This window comes from Nicotiana sylvestris, chromosome 2 (assembly GCF_000393655.2).
Source record: "Nicotiana sylvestris chromosome 2, ASM39365v2, whole genome shotgun sequence".
In the NCBI taxonomy this organism is placed as follows: domain Eukaryota; kingdom Viridiplantae; phylum Streptophyta; class Magnoliopsida; order Solanales; family Solanaceae; genus Nicotiana; species Nicotiana sylvestris.
The window spans coordinates 209,417,681-209,440,166 of NC_091058.1; the positions used below are offsets into that span (position 1 = coordinate 209,417,681).

Here is a 22,486-nt window from a genome sequence, read left to right on the forward strand (position 1 = left end):
TTTAAGGCTGTGTGGGTCAACTTGTCCAAAAATCCTAAACATGACCCAAAAGGTGGCTGTTTATGCAAAGTCGGCCTTCCAGCGTCCCTTTCGGGAACATTCGGCTATGTCTTGATAAAACAGCGTCACCCGACTTCTTTATGACAAAATTAAAATTTGACATATTTTTTTGGCTATTTTTTAGCAAAAGGGAAGGTTGGACACCACTAGACTTATTTATGACAAAATAAAAAAATTTGACACGTTTTTTATTTATTTTTTGGTTTTTGACTATTTTAGCAAAAAAGGGGGTTGGACCCGATGAGGGTTGCCTACGTATCTCACATCCGGTGAGAATCAAACCCGCGTAGTTCGGGCCAGATTGGATACGGGTGAGAAATAAAAAAAATAACTTATTCAGAGAAAACATATCTTTTTTTCTTTTGCTTTTTCTTAAAAGGTGATGAAACATGTAAAATCTTTTGGATTTTCTTTTTCCTTTTTTTTATTTTTGATTTTTCATAAATGATAAAAAGTGCAAAGAATTTTTTTTTTAATTTTTCATTTTTTTTAAATTTGTTTTTTTAGATAAAAATGTAACAAAACATAACCGGGCCCTATTTGCTTTATCATGGATCCACCAAATGACCCTTTTACCCTTGAAGGAATGCAACATGTAGCACATAGGATGCATCAAGATGGTCTTTTTCATTTCAGGTTGCTAGCCCTAGACAGACCCAACCCCTGTGTTGAGTCCCTTAAGTCAAATACAATATGATGCAAATAATTGTTCCTACTAGGGATCCGGCATGAAGTCATGTTATTTTATGTTCAAAACTTGGGTCAGTGTACTAGACTATGTACCCGAGCGGACAACTCGAGTCGAGGAGGGGGCAACTTACCGGGAACCAAAAGGCCATCCGGCTTCGTAACTTGTCCGACCTCTTTCTTATTTCAGGGTATGACACTAACAGAATAGGGAGTCTCAACCAGTAAGCACATCCCCGGAGGTGAAGAGAGAAGGGTGTCGGCACAGTTTATATACAGTTCAGATAATATAAAAGCGGTAACATTTAGCACATTTAGCATAAAACATGTAGGAAAATCAGATACAATTAAATACAACAATTTATCTAAGCTCGAATTCTGAACTCTGAACCAGAGATTCTGGGTTTGTAGAAATATTCCCCAGCAGAGTCGCCAGAGCTGTCACACATCCTTTTTCCGCGCCCGCGGGGGTACAGGAGTTTTTTCCAATTAAAGGACAGTCGAAACGGGATTTGTTTATTTATTTCAGAGTCGCCACTTGGGAGATTTAGGGTGTCCCAAGTCACCAGTTTAATCCCGAATCGAGGAAAAGAATGACTCTGTATTACAGTCCGCGAACCAGAAATCCGGATAAGGAATTCTGTTAACCCGGGAGAAGGTGTTAGGCATTCCCGAGTTCCGTGGTTCTAGCACGGTCGCTCAACTGTTATATTTGGCTTGATTATCTGATATAATACGTATTATAAACTTATGTGCAAATTTATCCCTTAGCCGCTTTTATTATTATTATTAGTTATTACGAAGAATTGCAACATTGTGAAAACGTATTTCAAATCACGTCGCAATCAATGCACCCGTGATTATCGACACATTTCGACTCCGTTGAGATTTAGATTTGGGTTACATAAATGCACACCCGTATTTAAGAAAATAACATTATTAAATACGCGCCTAGAGCGACTAGCGTATCATTATTTTGGGTAGGGCCGTGAAATTTGCTAAAACGGCTCCTCCCTAATTCTAAGCAATTAAATGTACATTTATTGAGGGCCCCGCAATCTATACATTTCATTAAGCGAGGCTCATCTCATTTATTTTAAATGGACAAATCTTAAAACGACTACATTTTTCTATAAAAATTAGTCTCTAAAATAAAGAAAGAAAATCCTAATTAATTACTAGCTTTTTATTATTTTAAGAAGACATGACATGCTAATTGCTTGATTAATACAAATATTGATGAAAAAGGAATTTTACTCTTAATTTCGAAATTATAAATAAAATAAAAATTCAACAACTAATATTCAAAATAAACAAATATAGCTAGATTAAAACTCAGCATTGTTATTTTTTTAAAAAAATATTATTGAGATTAATTATTCACAATCATTTGAAACTAGATTTAACCATAATTACTAAAGCTTATTAGAAAGTTTATTAGACTTAAACGTTCTTTTAATCTTGCTTAAGCTCAAGTCATGCCTTAATGCCTAATTTACGATGTTTAATTTAAATTCGTGTCTTAGCTAAATTTAGCTACTTGTTCATGATCAACCTATAATCTTGAAGCCTTCATAACTAGTGAATTAACCTATTTTGCCGAACTGATTTATTACAGACTAACTTATGATATTATTTTCTTATTCCAGTTATTATTTAGTAATTCATGAAATAGCTTAAATACAATCAACAAAAGGAACAAAGAAATAAAAACGAAATTAAAACTTCAAATTTTCATTCTTCATATGTATTCACGCTTCATATTTCGGATTACAATAAACAGCTTTTCAGTTGTGTACCTGATATTGGAAGCAAAAGAAAATGAATATGAGAATCAGCAGCAGTAGTAAAATCAGTACAACACAGCAACAATAGCCCAACAATAGTAACAATCCAGTAACAGACTGGTGGAGTAGTAATAAAAAAAAAAAGCTTCCAGCTTTTATGAAGCAAAAATTAATTCTGATTTCAAACAACAAAAGAAAGTAGAATATTTTTTTTTAGTTTTTTTTTATTTGAAAGCTTAAATATTTTTCGGAATTTTCTATCTCTTAAATGTTCAGCCCTTTTGTCTCTCTTATTTTCAGATTTGTTTCTCTCTCCCATTTTTTTTTCCTGTCTCCTTATATCTGATTTCAAGACTTCTACTTATATCCCATACCATAAATCTTTTAATCAATTAAAATCAACCCATTTTCTCTACCAAACCCATTATCTTCCCACTCATCCCCATTACATTAAATAAACATATCACACCACCCCATTATATTTTGTCCCCCATGCCTAACATAAAATAATGCAAGATTCCCCCCACTAAATTTTGTCTTGTCCCCCCTTTATATTAAATAACCATATCACAACCCACCCCATTTCATTTTGTCCCCCATGCTTCAAATAAACAATTACAAAATGTACAATTCCTAAACTACCCCTCCGACCCTATTGCAAATTACTATTTTACCCCCGAAAGTACTATAAATTACCAAACTACCCATCAGCTATAACACATCAATTAATCAAACTTAACCAAAATATAGACAATATGATTAATTTCTAACAATGTTCAAACAACAAATTTCATGAACATGAATTCTTCAACATTTCAACAACAAATCACATGAACATGATTTCTTCAACATTTCAACAACAAATCACATGAACACAAATTGAACAACAAAGAACAACTAAAATTTGATTGAACAATATTTTAGCAACAAACAATCCTATTTTCGGATTCAACAACAACAACAAACAAGTATATTTAGATTTCTAAATTCAATCATATTGAACTTAAAATCAACTCTAACAACATTACAACAAACAATTCTTATATTAAACTTTAAACAAGATTATGAGACCAATTCAAGAAATAATCATAAATGGTAAACAAGAAATCAAACTATACAAATTTCGGATTCAAGATCAACCAAACAAAGTATGAACATGAATGAAAATATTCAATAACAATAACAAACAAACTTTGTTCAAACTTCGAATTAAACTTAAACAAAACAAATAAACATATTCAAATCACTAATCTTCAAATAATCAACTAATCTTTCTTAAATTAAATCCAACGAAACTTATAACAAAGATGCATGATCCAAAAATTAAAACCAAAACATAACTTCACATTAAATCACTAAATTAAAACCAACTTCAAAAAATGAATACGAATTAAATCTATATTAACAACAAACAACGGATTTAAACGATTTAAACTAACACCTTTCTACATTAAAACTAAATCCTCTTAAAATTAATAAAACAAACTGAAAATAATTAAATTGAATCTTCAACTTAAATCTAACAACAATATAATTAAACTAACAATTTTTATCTAAAACAAAATAAGAAAAATAAAGCAAACTTATGCTAATTCAAAATCTGAAAATATCAAACAAATTATGGACGTAATAGAACTTAGAATAACTAACCGTGAATGACCAACGACGAACATCGAACGAACTCTAAACGAAACCAACGAACTTGGGCATAAACGGACTTGAAGAGAACAAAGAAACAAGCATCAGTTGAGGTGAAAGATGAAGAAAAACGCAGCAAGAAGCAGCTGGAACAGAGCAGCAGTAGCGCGATGGAGTTGGGCTTCGATGAAGAAGAAACAGCGGCGTCCATGGATGTCGAGCTCAAGCTTGAGCTCGACGAAGAGGACGAAGGAAGACCCGGTGAGAAGCAGCTGAAGCAGAAACGTGAGCAACAGCAGCAATGGTGAAGCTGAAGACGCAGCGACGCAGCAGCACGACGGAGCAACAATGGAGCTCGTTTTTGGGCTGGTTTCGAGCAGCTCTCATTGCTGCGTTTTGCAGAACGGAGCAGCTTGGTCGTTTGGACTTGAGGTTGAGAAGATGAAAGCAGAAGGACCTCCATGGATGACGAAGGAACAGCAGTAGCGGCTGCAACGACTGGAAGAAAACACAACAACAATGGCGGACGTGAAGCTACTCCAATGGTCGTTTGGTTTCGACAACGGGAAATGGGGGGAAAGCAGCCATGGCTGCTCGTGTTGGGGTCGATGGGATGATGGAGAATGTCGTGTGTGTGTGTGTGTGTTGAGGTGGTGGAGGCGTGAGGAAGGGCAACCATGGATGTGTGTTTTAGAGTTTGGAGAAGAAAGAAGCAAAAGTGGGGGGGGGGGGGGGGGTTTGGGGGGCGGATGACTTAGGTCATTTTTAGGGTTTTTTTTTTGTTTTATTTTGTTTGTAAAATAATAGGATGTTGGGTTATGGACTGGGTCGACCCAGTTCGAAATGGACTGGGTCGTAGGGAAGATTGAGCCATTATTTGGGACTGTGGCTTGAAATCGAAGAAGAGGCTCAATTCCGACTTTCTTTATATTTTCGCTCTCTTTTCTTCTTTTATTTCTCTAAAACTAAATTATAAAAATACTTAAACTATTATTAAGAACTAAATTGAGTTATAAAAGCGGAAATTAACTCCCAATAACAATTAACGCACAATTAAGCATAAAATTGTATATTTGGACATTAAATGCTAAAAATGCAAACGATGCCTATTTTTGTAATTTTTAATTTTGTAAAACAAACTTAATTACTAACAATTGTAGAATTAAATCCTACATGCAAAATGTGACATATTTTTGTATTTTTTATTAATTTAGCAAATAAACATGCACAAACAAATACAAATAATTATTCAAAATATCATAAAATATCACAAAAATTGCACACCAAGAAAAATTATTTTATTTTCGAATTTTTGGGAGTAATTCTCATATAGGGCAAAAATCACGTGCTTACAATTAGGATAGTCTAATTTAGTTAATAGTTAATCACAAGTCCTCGTGGGTTTGACATCCGACTTTTAGTCACGTTATTACTTGACGACCACATATACTTACGTGTGCGTTTGGCCGCAACAACCCCGAATGAACTCGAGGAAGCATTGCTAGAAGACCGAAATAACGGAATGCCGAAATATCCGTAACTTGTCGGGTATCGCGGCGGGAATTTCGGCACGTATCAATAATGTAACACCCCAGACTTTAGATAGAGTCCCACATCGGCAAAACACAATAGGGATGCTGGGTATATAAGTTAACAAGCCTTAGACCCTAGTGACGCGTTTTAAACCCGTGAGGGCCTAGGCCCAGAGCGAACAATATCACTAGCGGGCTGGACTGTTACAGATGGTATCAGAGCCACTCTTGTGTCAGCCATGTCGATGTGGGTCAGAGTTCAAGTGAGTTTAGGCAAATTCCGATTAGGCGAGGCAAACCTCAGTGCTGAGTCTAGGCAAATCCCATGCGGTGGGGCAAACCTCAGCGAGGATGCTGAGTCCATAAGAGGGGGTGTATGTAACACCCTAGACTTTAGACAGAGTCCCACATCAGCAAAACACAATAGAGATGCTGGGTATATAAGTTAACAAGCCTTAGACCCTAGTGACGCATTTTAAACCCGTGAGGGCCTAGGCCCAGAGCGGACAATATCACTAGCGGGCTGGGCTGTTACAGATGGTATTAGAGTCACTCTTGTGTCAGCCATGTCGATGTGGGTCAGAGTTCAAGTGAGTTTAGGCAAATTCCGGTTAGGCGGGGCAAACCTCAGTGCTGAGTCTAGGCAAATCCCATGCGGTGGGCAAACCTGTGCGAGAACGCTGAGTCCATAAGAGGGGGTGTATGTAACACCCCAGACTTTAGACAGAGTCCCATATCGGCAAAACACAATAGGGATGCTGGGTATATAAGTTAACAAGCTTTAGACCCTAGTGACGCGTTTTAAATCCGTGAGGGCTTAGGCCTAGAGCGGACAATATCACTAGCGGGCTGGGCTGTTACAGATGGTGTATCAGAGTATTGAGGAGTTGTGTGTGTGTGTTGAGCGACATGTAAATATTGTTTCCTTCAGTTATTTATGGCTGTTGACTATTTATTCTGCAAGTTTAGTTATTTTCCGCATTGTTAGGCTTACCTAGTCGTAGAGACTAGGTGCCGTCACGATAGTTCACGGAGGGCGAACTGGGGTCTTGACAAGATGGTATCAGAGCCACTTTTGTGTCAGCCATGCCGATGTGGGTCAAAGTTCAACTGAGTTTAGGCAAATTCCGGTTAGGCGGGGCAAACCTCAGTGCTGAGTCTAGGCAAATCCCATGCGGTGGGGCAAACCTCAGCGAGGACGCTGAGTCCATAAGAAGGGGTGCATGTAACACCCCAGACTTTAGACAGAGTCCCACATCGGCAAAACATAATAGGGATGCTGGGTATATAAGTTAACAAGCCTTAGACCCTAGTGACGCGTTTTAAACCCGTGAGAGCCTAGGCCCAGAGCGGATAATATCACTAGCGGGCTGGGCTGTTACAAATAAAGAATCGGCGAATAAGCAAATCATGAGATTTTTACCTTTTATAGAATTGTACCTAAAGTAGGACTCCCCAACTATATAAATGGGGTCTGATTATTTGTAAAGGGCATGGTAACAATCATTCAGAAGCAATATATTATTTTTCCTGTTAAACTCTTATTTTATCTGTCTCCTGATACTGATCGACATTCATCCAGTTCAAGGGTGGTCCTCCCCCAAGGCTGTAACTCTTTAATTCGTGTGGTTTAAAATTATTTTATTATATTTTATTTCAGTTGTAATTTAATTTATTGCTTTGTGTCAATTTAATCCACGTATCCTTAAAACCACTTACAAATTCAATTATTATCCGATTTTAAGGGTAAATATCATGGTTCAAATCTTATTAGAAATAGAAAAATAATAGGCTTTTGTTAATTTTTGGTGGACAAAATTAACAATGCCTGTATTGATGGAAATTATCAGGTAACACTTGAATAGTCAAGATATATAACAATGTAAAAAATAAATAAAAGTTGAAATATGTATAACGACCCCGATAAAGAAAAAGAAAAAGAAATTAATCACCTCTGCCGGTAGTATTCAAGAGCCCTCAACAATCCTAGCAATTCCCAACCCTCAGAAATGGCGATCGCTAATCTACAAAGATTCGCCTCGCAAATCGTCCGAAACCCATCTCTTTCCTCCACTTTCAGAGCCTCAATCACTCGCTCTTCCGCCACGTCATCATCCCCCTCCCGCTCCGCCTCCGCCAAAGTCGCTGATCGGATCGTCAAGCTCTCCGCCGTGGACCCAGACGGCCACAAACGCGAAATCATTGGGCTTTCGGGTCAAACACTACTCAAAGCCCTAACGAATCACGGGTTAATTGATCCGGATTCGCACCGGCTCGAAGATATCGACGCTTGTTCAGCTGAATGTGAGGTTCACATTGCTCAGGAATGGCTCGAGAAGCTTCCACCGGCTACGTATGACGAGCAGTATGTACTGAAGAGGAATTCTAGGGCTAGGGTTTTGAATAAGCATTCGAGGCTTGGTTGTCAGGTTGTGCTTTCGCCTGAGCTTCAAGGTATGGTTGTTGCTATTCCTGAACCTAAGCCTTGGGATATTCCGTAAGTAGAATTGTACTGGAAATTTCTGTAAGGTTTTGAGTAAAGAAATTTTTGTGTTTTGAGATAATGATAATAATATGTGGAACTTTTGGTACTTGACAATGTTTTCATTGATATTCTGTATGTTATGTTTTGGCCACTGGAATGCTTTCAATTCGAACTAAGTGGTAATTTTAATGTTAAAATTGTCTGAAGTTGACAAACTTGGTTTATTTGAAATGAATGATTCTCCATTTCATGTTGGAGTTATTTGTCTTGTATCTGTCTTTGGATGGATGAGCTTATATTTCCTATATGCCTGATGATTTTAAAGTGTGTGTCTTTGTGAGAATGTATTGCTGAAGTTACTTGCTTGATAAGTATTGGGTATATGAAAGCCTTGTTGGATTAAAATGCAACACCATTGTAGCCCCTTGACGTTGGTCTGGTGGTAAGAGTACATGTGATGTGTGAGTTAGACTCATGTCAAGTATTTGAATATAAAAGCCTAGCTTGGTATTTAAGTGGAGAAGGATAGATGAGCGAGCCCATTATCTATCAAGTTTCAAGCTGTGTGCCATTAGCCTTGGGGGATTTCTCGATTATAGGAAAAAATTCACACACCATTGTCGCATAAGGTCAAGACTCAAGAGAATCAGCATGCCAAAGTATCTGCTACTGGGTGTTCCCAACTGATTGTAATCTTTTGGGATGTTATCTTGCTAAGTAGAATATGTCCTACGCCTTATGAGGCAACTAGTATGTTATCTTTCTAGGATATCTATCGTGGATTTGGACAGGAGCGGTGCCAAAACACTATCTTGTGGAGGACCGTAGATGTGGTTATTTGAGCAAGATCAAATATATATTTAACTTTCATCTTTGGGAGGCTGGAATCAATCTTGTGTCAAGATTTAATGGGGGATGGAGACAGTCTAGATGCGTCAAAACTTAATGAGGGGTGGAGACAGTCTAGATAGAGAGTTTGTACAAGTGGGTCTAAAGAAATGTGACTTAGTGTTTCTTTTGCACTCTTGTAGATAACCTGGTGTCCCAAACGTCACAGTTTATGTAGGTTGCAGAGCGAACAAATGACTTATATAGTGCTCCTATTCAGCTAATGTGTGACCCAGCTGGCCCAGACCATGACCTGCACAATTCTTAAGACTAATGTATCATGAGAAATTCACGTGATCAACTATTGTGATGTGTAACCTTAATTGACTGTCGGAATTGGTTAGGAGCTGTCCATTAGTTTCACCGTCTCACTGATCTTACATACTTTCCCTTTTCCTGGCTATGAGCGTTGTTATGCTTTAGCTTTTGATGTCTGTTTCTTATTTTGTAAACCAATCTGCATTTGAATCTCTTCTTATTACTAGGTCTATTTTAACACAATATCACTTAGCATATTACATGTCGCAGCTAGATTTATATATCTAGGTTCTTGAATGTACAAGCACTTAGATTAACTGAAGGTACCATAGACTCGTTATCTCAGTGAGAAACTAAGTGAAGAAGTTATAGTGAACGGCAAACTCTGGGCTGGAAATTGTAATTTATACAACAGGCTGATGAACAATAAGGTTGAAGCAGAACATTTAATTTGAGGAGCAAAAACTTCAAGGTCCCACTTTTAAATGATTTATTTACTAAATGCTCTGTAACAGAATCTGCGGTATATCTCAGAAGATTGAAGTGATAAAATTTGAGTTCAAGATACTTCTTTGTTTTTGGGTTACATGGGTGTGGGGGGTCGACAGGAAAATAGCTAAATGGTGAGGAGGAAGTGGCATCACTGGAAGAGGAGGGTTAGATCTTGCTTTCTATCTTTCAAACGGATACCAAGTGCTTGTCTAAGACTTGAATTCAAGATGATCTGCTCACTTGAATTTGCCCGATATGACATTAGGGGACCACCAAAGAGATCATGGGACATTGTGTCAGCTACCGCATATACTATCCAAATTCTCTTTCAAACGGATACAAGCGCTTGTCTAAGGACTTGAATTCAAGATGGTATGCTCACTTGAAATTGTGCGATATTACATTAGGGGACCACCAAAGAGATATCACAGGACATTGTGTCAACTACCGTATATGCTACCCAACAACAACAACGACAACAACGAACCCCGTATATTCTCATAAATGGGGTCTGGGATGGTAGTGTGTACGCAGACCTTACCCATATCTCGTAAAGATAGGGAGGTTGTTTACCGCATATACTACCCAAATTCTGTTTTAAGTCATGAACAATTTTTTTTGCTGAAAAGTGACTAAAACATATTCAATTCCTTTTTTCAACAATGGCATGTAAATGAGTGCGGGGGGGGGGGGGGGGGTTGCATAGTGGGTGGAATAGGTTTGGAAGACTTTGGAGGTGTTAGGGATTATGGACTTGAACAAAGAGTGAATAAATTGAAATATGAGCTTTGGTCGGCAGCAGGGGCGTATCTAGGTTTAGTCATATGGGTTCACGTGAGCAATAATTATTGGGTGCACCTCTACAAGTAAAATTGTGCTCCAAATCCTACTCTGGACGGTCTTGTTTTCGGTACAGAGTGTAGATATATAAGTGAAAATTACTAAAATTTTAAAAAGAATATAATTTTGAACCTATAATTTCAAAAGTGTAGTGGGTTCATAGTAAGAGAGTATAGTTAAATCTGTCAAATTTGAATTTTAGATCCACCTTTTCATAATAGTGCACATGTCCTCTTGAAATCATGTATCCGCCTCTGGTCGGCAGAGTTACTCAGTACCTATCTAGTGTAATAGTCGAGGTGTGTGCAAACTAATTTGGACACCACCTTTATTAAAGAAAAGGAAGAATGGGTCATCTCCGTACCTTTATTTTAGGTCATGTGCTTACTAGGTGTCTTTTAACCATGTCAGGATTTTATATGCCAATAGAAAATATAGAGAACTTCTAATACTTTTTAATTTTATTTTGTATAATATTGTCTTGAGTTGAGTCTAAATGGAGAATCATGATAAGTGAGGATTCATATGGCTAGCACAAACTTGTTTAGAACTGACGACATAGTTGTTGTTTGAATGCTTCATGAGAAGGGGAAATCTATAAGAACCTTTGTAAGAAATGTAAACCGGTAACTACAAATAAAATGAGTAAGCTGAAGTTCTCTGGCACCCCTTGAATACTTCAATCAAGAACTAGAAAGTTGTATTCACTAAACATAACATAATTACAAAAGAGAGAAATGATTCTTAATTACATAATGAGTATTTAACTACTACCTGTATAAAAGATTTTTCTTTTTTAAAAATAATCTAAAAAACTGCTAAGCCACCTCTCTTGCAAAAAGAGAAATTCTAGTGTTCACTAAAGCCTTTATAATCTGCTTCATGCTTTCTTGTGAAATAAGTTGAATCTTTTCTCTTCTTTTCTCTATCATTTCTCCCTAGCTTGAAGTACTGAATACTGATGTGTGAAAAGCTAGGTGCTTCTGATATAAATTTTGTAGATGTTTTGTAGTTCTTGTGCAGTTTCCATATGGAGTGTGGGGTATGGCAGTCTTTCCAACTGACCAAAGCCTTTGATCTCCTAGAATATACATTCATTCAAGTCGATTGTGTAGCTATCTTTCTGTAATTTCAAGGCCTTTTGGAATAGTTGGTAAAGAAATTGTGCATCTTCCAAGCTGTCCACGACTCCACGTATTCTTTTACATTATATATAAATCTGTAACTTTTACATTTGTAAAGCCTCCACGTATTCTTTTACATTACAAATACGTATATGGTGGTTGATTGTTTAGTTCCCTTAGCAATTATAAACCACTTTCTTCCTCCCTGCTTGCTGCTTCAAATTCCTCCTAAGATAGCAAATTTGGTACATCACCAACACTAGGCTTTGCCTTACTTTGTTTCTTGAGTTCTTCCTTGGGCATGGGCTTCAAAAGAACTTCCTTAGTGCCAAAATGAAATTTATTAGTGGTGCTTTTGCCACAATGATAGGTATCTCTGTCAGTGGCGGAGCCACTCATTGGCAAGACAGAGGAGTCAATTGACACCCCTTCGTCGGAAAATTACATTGTGTAAATATGTTAAATTCTTATTTTTATGTGTATATACTATACGTTGACTCCCCTTGATTTCTTTGTGTGCTTATTTATTTATTTTTTGACTCCCCTTAGTTAAAATCTTGGCTCCGCCACTGATCTATGTCATATTTGCAAATGGTGGTGAAGCCGTATGTGGGCATGGTTACATGTTATGGTTGTGGATGTGGTTAAAGGAACATAATTTCCTTTTCTGGTGTGGTTAAAAAACCTTTTGACAAAAAAAATGTTGCTTGTAATCCCTCATCATAATTGTATTCTGAAACCTCATCCTAAGGTGGTTTAATCTATAAGATGAGCTGCCTCCTTTCTTTCTCTGTGCTAATATGTAGACCCTTTGGACTTAGAGCAGATTAGGGGCTGTGCATTTGGATCTGATATCCGAAATATGACCCAATCCGTTCAATTTCGGATTTCGGATATTTGGATCGGATTTTAGATTATGTTTATTAAAATTTCGGATATCCGGATCAGATTGGTATAATTTTAACCCGATCCGATTTGAAATCCGAAATTATTAGGGCATGTATATATTCTGAACTTTTAAATAGCCAGTACTTCCTTTACATCTTTCTCCAAGTTATTACCTTTGTAATTGCTGGATTTAGCTACATTGGCACCATAGTACCCTCATACTTGCAGAAACATGAATTTTTCTTGTTGTATTGCCTCCTCTACAAAGAAAATATAAGTATGAGTTTTGCAACTTAGAGGCATAACAACTCGAACTTCTAGAGAAATATTTTCTTAGAGATGCAATGCTGATAAAAGGAATGAAAAACAAAGAGATGTTTGTATTAGCAAATAACACCGAAGAAGTAGATAAGGCAAATGCATTAGCCGATTAGATTAGCAATAGCCTTAATAATACGTATAATCCGATCCAAAATTCGAAATATTTATCCAATCCAAACTTCAAAATCAGGATTGCATTTTATAGAATTTGAAATCCAAAATTTCAATCTGAAATGTGTTAAATTCGATTCGATCCAACCGCCCTAGAGCAGATGGGTATTGAAAAGAGACTCTTTTTGTTTCCTTCAACTAACCATTTGCTATATGCAACTATAATTATTCATTAATACATTTTAGCAACCCTTCCTATATTACTGCTGTGTGTCTTATCTTTGCCAACTTGCACGCACCTTTGAAACATTGTTCAGACAGATAATAACTGCTCTTATTCTAAAATGGAAAGCTCTGTTATTATCTGCTATGGATTTCTGGCGCTAACTGTAGTAAAATCGGGCATTGTTCTTCAAACTAGAGGCGGATTCAGAATTTTAAGTTTATGGGTTCGTATAACAATCTCAAGTTAATCTACATGATAACTGGACCAACGAACTGGGTTCCAAGCTAAATATTCTTATATTTTTAATGAATTTTTTAGTACAAATACAGAGTCTATGCAAAAGTTATTGGATTTACGAAAACCCATAACCTTTGCTCTAGATCCGCCCCTGCTTCAGACTGATCGAATTGGAATCAGGAAAGTTATTCGCTAGACATATAATTGGCCTTCTATTATTTACTCTTTTTCCTCACTGTTGCTGGATCAAGTTTCCAAGTCTTCACGTTTTATATTCTAAGGCAGATGTTAGTACTGTGACTCTTAATATGTGTGTGCATACATATCTGCAACTAAAGGGCCCAGGAAAGGAAAAAATGCTTCAGGAGTAATCATAATCCTTGAAGATGTCAGACCCAAGGGCAGGGCGGCTCAACGGTATTCGGGGCCTAAAATCAAAACTTCAAGGGGGGCCTAAGTGTTAACATATTTAAAAACTCATTTAATAAAATTTTATTTTGAAGTTTATTTCTAGTTTTTTGAGATGTAAATTTTTTAATAATTTATTTATAATCGATTTCTTAACTAGGATTATATATATTTCTACTTTCTGGGATTATTATTCAATTCTTTTAGGATTTTCTGATTTTCTAAAAGATCTTTGTTAAACTCTCATCAAAGTTCTAATATGAGGATTCATACTTTCTTGTTGACATATTGAAATTCTAATAAATTTAAAAAGATAATACATATACTTACAAACAAAAGATATCAAAAAATAATAAATTTTAGATTCAAAGTAATAAGAAAAGTATAGAACAATTGAACCCGGTTTAACAAATAGTCATAGACAGCTTGATATTATTTTTGTTGTTTCAATATTTTTGGTGCAATACCGGGAAAGCTTGACAAAAAAAGAGTTCGCAATTGCTTTCTGCTATCATATTTACAAAATATTTTATGAGATAGTGGACTTAAAAGCTGGAAAAGCTAAAAGGAATATAAAAGATTAAGTAAAAACCAGTTTAAAGAGAAAGTAATAAAAGTAATGTGAGCCCTATGATAATAATGGTAATATATAAAGGAGACAAGGAATATATTCACACGTAAGTTACTATTCTTATTCCCAAATTATCTCTATTGATCCCATAATTTCCCCTTATTGAGATTTTTACATGCCTAATCCTTTATTTAGTATTGTTTTCATTAATAATATTATTCTTCATTTATTCCATAAATGGCAATTTCTTTTACAATTCTTGCACATTTTAAAAATAAGTTGACCCTCAGATTAAGGAGTTAGTTTTATTATAATAATGTTGATATCATTTCTCTCTCATCATTATAGTAAAACTTTTCTTTTTTCACTCTTTTGTAACGCCCCCCCTTCCTTTATTGTTGCTACCTAAATATTTTTACTTATTTTTATACAAGTAATATATATATACACACCTTATATATTTTCAACTAAACATGCATACATTTTTTGTTTATATTTTGTATATTAATAATGTGATTAGCTGGTATGTATAAGATATAAAATATTCTATACTAGAAATATACCATAAATATAAAAATCTCCAAGAAAAAACCTATGCACATACTAGTATATTTGTAGAATATTTATTGTATAAAACTTAATTACTCTAAATAAACACTGTATATGTTTAATATATTTGTAAAATATTTACAGTGTCAATTAATATACGTTTTATATATCATTAAGATTTAAATATACAAACATGAAAGAATCAAAAATCAAATTATATAAAATTAGTCAAATTATTGTTCAGCGTTAATTTAGGAAGTTGAGGAGAAGAATCGGAATTGCTTTGGATTTTTTTCTGGAATTGAATGCTTTAGATTTTTAAAATCACGATTCTGGGTCCATATTTATAGCTTCATGCTAAAAATATAATTATTTAGGTGCCTTTTTTGTAGAATACCTATTACTGCTAGGTAACTGAATTATTTTCTTAAATATGACCTACTTATGTTTTTTCCTCTTCCTTATTTATGAAAGATATACTTTTTGTTGATATACTAAATATTTTTTTTAAAAATTCATCAAATACTTATACATCTATTTAATATAGTATTAGAAACTTTGGCCACCTAGATGTGGGACCTCAAGTAGTTGCTTGAGTGGCTTTATCATTGAGCCGCCCCTGCTCAAGGGTTTGGCCTAGTGGTCAATGAAGTGGATGATAACTATGGGGTTTTAGGTTCAAATTCCAGTGGAGAAAAAAACACTATGTGATTTCTTCTCATTTGTCCAAGTCTTGATGGTCAGAGTTACCTGGTATCTGCTGCATTGTGAGGTGGCAGGTATCTCGTGGAACTTGTCAAGGTGAGCGCAAGCTGGTCGGACACCAAGATTGTTAAATAAAACCCTGGAAGATGTACAGTTGTTATATTTATTCCTATATTATAAGTGGGGATAACTAGGCAGCTCATGGTCAACATGTCTGCCTGGCATAGGGATATTTCTGAAATTTCATATGTTATATTCTTTCAAGGTATTGTACTTGTTAGCTTTATTGCTTGTACACATTTGATAAGTTTTCTGGAATTACGGTGTCCAGCTCAACTTTCCATGCCACGTGTCACTGCAGCACTCTGAAATGCCACTTACTGATCTAAGTGGGCCCCTCTTTGGTTGTTTCATTAGAGATAACATTATTATCTTGCCTCCTTTTTCTCTCTCATTCATAAAATCATAGTGCTATCTTTCTTTCCTATTCTAAGATAGCCCGGGCCAAAAGTGAACAAAGATATATTATTATCCTTCCGATTTTGACGGTAACATATCAACTGGATTGCTTTACCATTTTTTAACAAGTTGCTTTGCAACAATTTTCACCAGAAAAATACTATAAGCACCCAATTAGACAATCTTTATGTTGTCTAACGCTCTGCACCATTCTGCCATATACATTGAAAGTTGTCTTCACAGGTACCACATCTTATTCAAAAAATTTCAGATGTTGATAATGTTCCAAAGCATTGTGCTGCAAGCTCAATATTTTCAGCCAAAGGACTCCCCTTTTTCCGAGGAAGGACGGACATCAGAACCAAAAATGGATCCTGCAAGAAAGTTAAAAATGACTTCAAAAATGATTAACTAATCATAATGCTCTACCTTGTTATTGCTATAAAACTTTACCTGTGAGCTAGAGAAGGTGAAGTTCCTACCGGATTGCAACTGGGTGGTCATCCATTTCATGTCAATTGTAACACCCCAGACTTTAGACAAAGTCCCACATCGGTAAAACACAAGAATGATGTTGGGTATATAAGTTAACAAGCCTTAGATCCTAATGATGCGTTTTAAACCCGTGAGGGCCTAGGCCCAGAGCGAACAATATCACTAGCGCAACAGATGACAACTGAGTTTAGGCAAATCCCGATTAGGCGGGGAAACTGAGTTTAGGCAAATCCCGGTTAGGCGGGGCAAACCTCAGCGAGGACGTTGAGTCCATAAAAGGGGTATATATAACCCCCAAACTTTAGACAAAGTCCCACATCGGCAAAACACAAGAGAGATGTTGAGTATATAAGTTAACAAGCCTTAGACCCTAGTGATGCGTTTTGAACCAGTGAGGGCCTAGGCCCAGAGCAGACAATATCAATGTTGAGTATATAAGTTAACAAGCCTTAGACCCTAGTGATGCGTTTTGAGCCCGTGAGGGCCTAGGCCCAGAGCAGACAATATCACTAGCAGACTGCGTTGTTACAGATGGTATTAGAGCCACTCTTATGTCAGCCATGTCGATGTGGGTCAGAGTTCAACTGAGTTTAGGCAAATCTCGGTCAGGCGGGGCAAACCTCAGTGCTGAGTCTAGGTAAATCCCATGCGGTGGGGCAAACCTCAGCGAGGCTGAATCCATAAAAACTTTAGACAAAGTACCACATCGGCAAAACACAAGAGGAATGCTGGGTATATAAGTTAACAAGCCTTAGACCCTAGTGACGCGTTTTAACCCCATGAGGGCCTAGACCCAAAGCGGACAATATCACTAGCGGGCTGGACTGTTACATCAAAATTGCCAACCTTTGCAACATCATCCATGGTATCCACATCCACATCCCCTTGATATGTCAAATAATAAAAAACGATTGTTGCCTGTATAACAGTATCTCCAAAAATTCAGTGAAATTCAAAACCTGCAACTGGTTTAACAATTATTTGAAGTTAAATCTTACATCAACTGTTGGTTATCCCCGCTGCTTGTAACCAAATACCAAATCGATCACATATTCACTTTCAAGGGTTTCTCTGTTCTTACAAATAAATTCAAGAGCCGCAATATTAACAAAAGTTTGCCTAGAAAAGTATATGATTAGTGATGAAGATGAACATCTCTTGAGTAGTTTCTTGCATTGTCTAACAGAGTAAAAGATGACATTACTGAGGAGTTGACTTTATTTTTATCTTTCAGTCAAATTTGATACACATCCACCAATATTCTCCAACGATGAATTCACAAGTCGCACAAAGATACATCGCAGAAGAGTTACCTAGTACCAAAAGGTATTAAAAGAGCAATATAATTACGACCGAGTTATAAAATAGCAAATATAACAAAGTCTGATATAGCTGCTAGAAATGACAGAATATGAACAACCTGGAGTTTGGTATATATAATGAGAGAAAAGTAATAATTTTGCAAAATTTACCGAGAGGATATCTAATGAAGATAAAATTGTGTGCTCAGGTAAAGCTGTCTGAGGCAAGATGATTATACCCAGATGTAGCCAATCTAATACAAGTTCATGTAATTTTGTATTACAGTATCTGCAATAGTTTTATCACTGGCATAGAAGAAACAAAGAGAATTCAAGTGAGACCATGCACTCATAATCTATCCAACACATCTTTAAATTAATCCAAATTGGCATCTTCTCATAATATGGTGATTGAAAAGGTGACAAAATGTGTTTGCTTAGCAATCTTTACGAAAGAGCTTATATTGCTAATGTGAGTATTGCATTACATGTATAAACTATATTGAAGAATTGTTCAGTTTAGCATATAGTTTTGTGCAGTTCAATCTAAAATAAAATACTAATAAAGAACACAAATGATACAGACAAAGTGCAATGAGTCTGATATCTTCACATCCTCAAATGTTCTCGATGAAAAAAACAGCGAGCTTTCGATTTATTCAGCTGATATAACCAACAATGCACCATGTATAAAACTCAAAATAATAAAACGCCACAAGTTAAAATAATTTACGTATGAGCAACATCGAACTCTGAAAATTAATGAAAGATGTAGAGTTACAACATGTTACAACTCAACATCAATCAGGTGTAGATCATTATCTCTGTAATACATGAAATTTATCTGAGAGTTCATTGGAACTAATTAGAGGTAGAACTGAAAAGGACAAAAAGTTGACCAACAGTGCAATAGTTATAAAACTCAAAATTAACACAATGCCATAAATTGAAATAAATTACCTATGGTAAGCTAAGAAATAACATTAAAAAGTATCCAGAGAGGTTATAATCACTTATTGAATCATAGAACATCGGACATAAATTTAAAACGTAACAGTTTGTACACTCAATTTTTATAAAATAAAACCGTGGATTATACCAAGCAAATTACTTCTTTTAAATTTGAATACAAATGAAAATGTTAGTCAAAATAAAAACATCAATAAAAACCAAAACCAAAACTTTTTTCTACGATCAAATAAACAAATAAAGAATCGAATTCAAGAAGCAAAAGAACCCGCAAGTCAAGGAGAAAAAGAGCGTGGATCAGATATAGAAAATGCACAAATATTAAAAATAATTAATATTTGTTCCATCATTTAAATTCCAATGCACATTATAAAATATTTATCAATACTAAATATATACCTGTACAGCAACCAAAAGATTCAATGATTTGATATCTTTGTGCATTATGTGCTTCCCATGACAGTATATGAAGGCTCGGGCTAACGATGTAATACACTGTTCCAAGACAAAAGATAAAGGAAAAAACAAGCAAACTTATGGTCAGCTGGTCAGTTTGAAAATAGTTAGGATGGCGAAGGGCATGCATACGGTGAATTGTTGAAGATATATAAATCTGCTGACAATCAAGGCCATCTAAAATGGGATCAAAAACTGAAGATTAAAAACATGTTGAAGATTTTGAAGAAAGAAATTCTACAGTTTAATAACAAATGCAAAAGCAGTTTTGTAATTCAACAAGAAATAACAGTTGCGCTACGTCGTTCACTAAAATAATATATTGCATTTTTGCAGTTTCTTCTAGAGTTCACTCTTGGCAGCATATTTTAGGATCAAATGCACATGTTTCTGCATTAGTAAGTACGATCATCAGTCTGCTGAAAGTTCTTCTTAAGACCCAAAATTGGGAGCAAGCAATGCAGAAAAAGGTACAGTAAAGAACCATAATTTACCTCGTCGTAAAGCTAAACATAAGGTGTCAGAGTATTTGTATGGCGAAAGTGGCTTTGTATTTCTACTTCACGGCGAAGCTAGTGCTCAAAATGGGAGTGTTTTAGTCGGGTGTTGAACAACAGTTTTAATATGACGACATGATTGCGCTATTTGCATGAAAGGACTAACTTTATGTACTGTAGAATGTAATGTCTGTCTAATAAAATTTGAAAAATCTTTTATCTTTTTGTCCATAAGATATTATCCTCAATCCTCTCCTGAAATTGAAGAATGTGATAATGTTGAAACAACCGAAAATTAGGACTAATCATGAAAAGACTTTAGATACAAAACTGAGAACCTTAAAAAAATTCAGAAAATTGTGTACACAGAATAATAAGAGAGGCAAAGAGCAACGGACCTGTGGAAGAATCTTATGTCAAAAACATCAGGCAGCTTCTTTCTTAATGATTTCATCATAAACAATATTAGATGTAGAATGATCGTCATGGCTAGTTGGTGTAGAGGATCGTATCAATAATTTCGCACAATTTGAACTTTTGGCTCTTGATAAGGCAACGTAAAGCTGACCGTGTGAAAATGAGGTTCTCGCAAATAAATTCCAATAAAATCTAAAGTTTGCCCTTGTGCTTTATTTATAGTCATAGCAAAACATAAAGTGTGTAATAAATCTTCTAGTTGTATTTGGTTGTTAAATTCAATAGCCTCATAAGTGCCAATAAATATTTTTGATTTTCCTCTGAATCGATCAATAAGCATGTCATTAATTTCATCGACGAAGTCATTTTTTGTTGTCAAGATCACACAGGAATCAGTACAGGATGAATTAGAATATGTCGAATTCAAATTTGAATATGTCGTTGCGAATAATTTGTCAACAGATTCTCTTTCGGTTGTATAAGGAATAATCAAAGAATCTGAAATTTCAATCTTGTCTACTGAATTGACTCGTTCTTGTCCATTTCCAATTCTTAACAAATAATCGCAAAATACAGGATCTGTTTTGGCTCTCATATTCTCAGATAACTTTAGTTTTTCAAGTTTATTCCAAATGCTAGAATATAACAAACTTTCGCCAATAAAATCTTCTTTTTTGTCGTATTGCACAACGGGAAGAGTTTGTCTGAAATCACCTCCTAAAACTACAACTTTTCCGCCAAACAATGCATTTGTATTCATGATATTTTTTAATAGTAGATCAAAAACTTCTAACATTCTTTTTTTAGCCTTAGATACCTCATCCCACACAATCAATTTTGCATCTCGGATTAACCCTGCAAGTGAGTTTTCTTTGCTAATGTTACAACTTGTATTTTCATCGATGTCAATAGGAATTTTGAAATGAGAATGTGCGGTACGTCCACCTGGAAGAATAGATGCAGCAACACCAGAGGTATCTGTTGCCAAAGCTATATATCTCATTGATCGTACAGTTGCTAATAAAGCACGATATAGAAAAGTTTTTCTTGTTCCTCCTGGACCATCCACAAAAAAGGCACCTGCTTTGTTCGAAAATATCCTTTCAGTAATCAGATTATATGCAATGAGTTGGTTTTTGTTCAATTTCCTATGTAGCAATACGTCGTCTTCACTAACAATAATAGATCTTTCAAAATGAATCTCTTTTGCTGCCGCAGAAGGCCTAATGGTTTCTGGGATGAGTACATACTCATTTATATCATGACCCATAGAATATAAAATATCGTTGATATGATTCAAAGCTTGATATTGAATTTCTCTTCTTTCAGTAATTTGTAACACTTTGTAGTCTTCGATCATTGATTCCTCAAATTGCTCCCATAATTTTCTAGGGTTGACAGGACCGCAATACACTAATAATGTAGCAAATAAACGCCTTAAACTATGTGGCATTTGGTAACTTGCGGCTTCAGACATACACTCTATCAAACAATTATCACAGTGTAACAATCCTCTTTTCTCTACGGACTCTCTAAAAGTACTACAAGGCTTTTCATTAACAGTCAAAAGATCCTTATATGATATCGGTCCTCGCACATGGATTAGTAGTAATCTAAGATAATATCGTTCTCCTTCTGTTGGATGACATGTCACAATACGGCCAACAACACAACGGTTTTGTCTACGTGCCCAAAATTTGTCAGTGGAGGACCAAACAAAGTATTCACGAAATTCTTTATACAGTAAATTGAGCTCTTTAGCATCTTCGTTAGTTTCATTCATAGAGAAGAATTCTGTTAACATCGTTTTTTGGATCATTGGATTATTCACAATTGTATGTATATCTGCATTGCTCTTAAAAGAAACAAATTGTTGACCTTCAAGATGTAGCTGAAGAAGGTAAACACTGGGAAACATTTCACTTATTGCAAAACCAAAGAGATGTCAAACAACTTATAGAGGTGATACCCATCTAGCAGATCTGTATTCCTTTACCTCATCTATCTCTATGTCCGTATCGCTATTTTGTACACAGAACGCCATTTTATCATGTCCTTTACAAATGTATTTGTAGAGATATTTCA

The 22,486-nt window shown here is 35.6% G+C and overlaps 2 protein-coding genes across 2 annotated transcripts; one reads left to right on the forward strand and one right to left on the reverse strand.

Moving 5' to 3' along the window:
* Positions 1 to 7,629: 7,629 nt before the first annotated feature.
* LOC104247796 (uncharacterized) lies at positions 7,630 to 8,404 on the forward strand. Its single transcript, XM_009803902.2, has one exon. The coding sequence runs from the start codon at positions 7,714 to 7,716 to the stop codon at positions 8,203 to 8,205; it is 492 nt and encodes a 163-aa protein (XP_009802204.1). The 5' UTR covers positions 7,630 to 7,713; the 3' UTR covers positions 8,206 to 8,404.
* Positions 8,405 to 16,523: 8,119 nt separating this feature from the next.
* On the reverse strand, positions 16,524 to 22,445 carry LOC104247813 (uncharacterized). Its single transcript, XM_070167295.1, has 7 exons — positions 22,398 to 22,445; positions 20,553 to 22,292; positions 19,431 to 19,526; positions 18,854 to 18,906; positions 17,799 to 17,880; positions 17,608 to 17,679; positions 16,524 to 16,640 (listed from the first exon to the last, which is right to left on the reverse strand). Exons 1-7 carry the CDS (start codon positions 22,443 to 22,445, stop codon positions 16,524 to 16,526), a joined length of 2,208 nt encoding a protein of 735 aa, XP_070023396.1.
* Positions 22,446 to 22,486: the final 41 nt, after the last annotated feature.

Bases quoted from the DNA above. Each gene is read 5' to 3' on its own strand.
- LOC104247813 (XM_070167295.1), bottom strand. From the start codon at position 22,445: ATGGCGTTCTGTGTACAAAATAGCGATACGGACATAGAGATAGATGAG. The intron at 17,881-18,853 runs GTAACATGTTGT...ATACTTTTCTAG, and splicing joins CACCTGATTGATGTTGAGTT to GCAAACTTTTGTTAATATTG. The intron at 16,641-17,607 runs GTTGGCAATTTT...ACTTTCTTGCAG, and splicing joins CCATGGATGATGTTGCAAAG to GATCCATTTTTGGTTCTGAT.
- LOC104247796 (XM_009803902.2), top strand. From the start codon at position 7,714: ATGGCGATCGCTAATCTACAAAGATTCGCCTCGCAAATCGTCCGAAAC.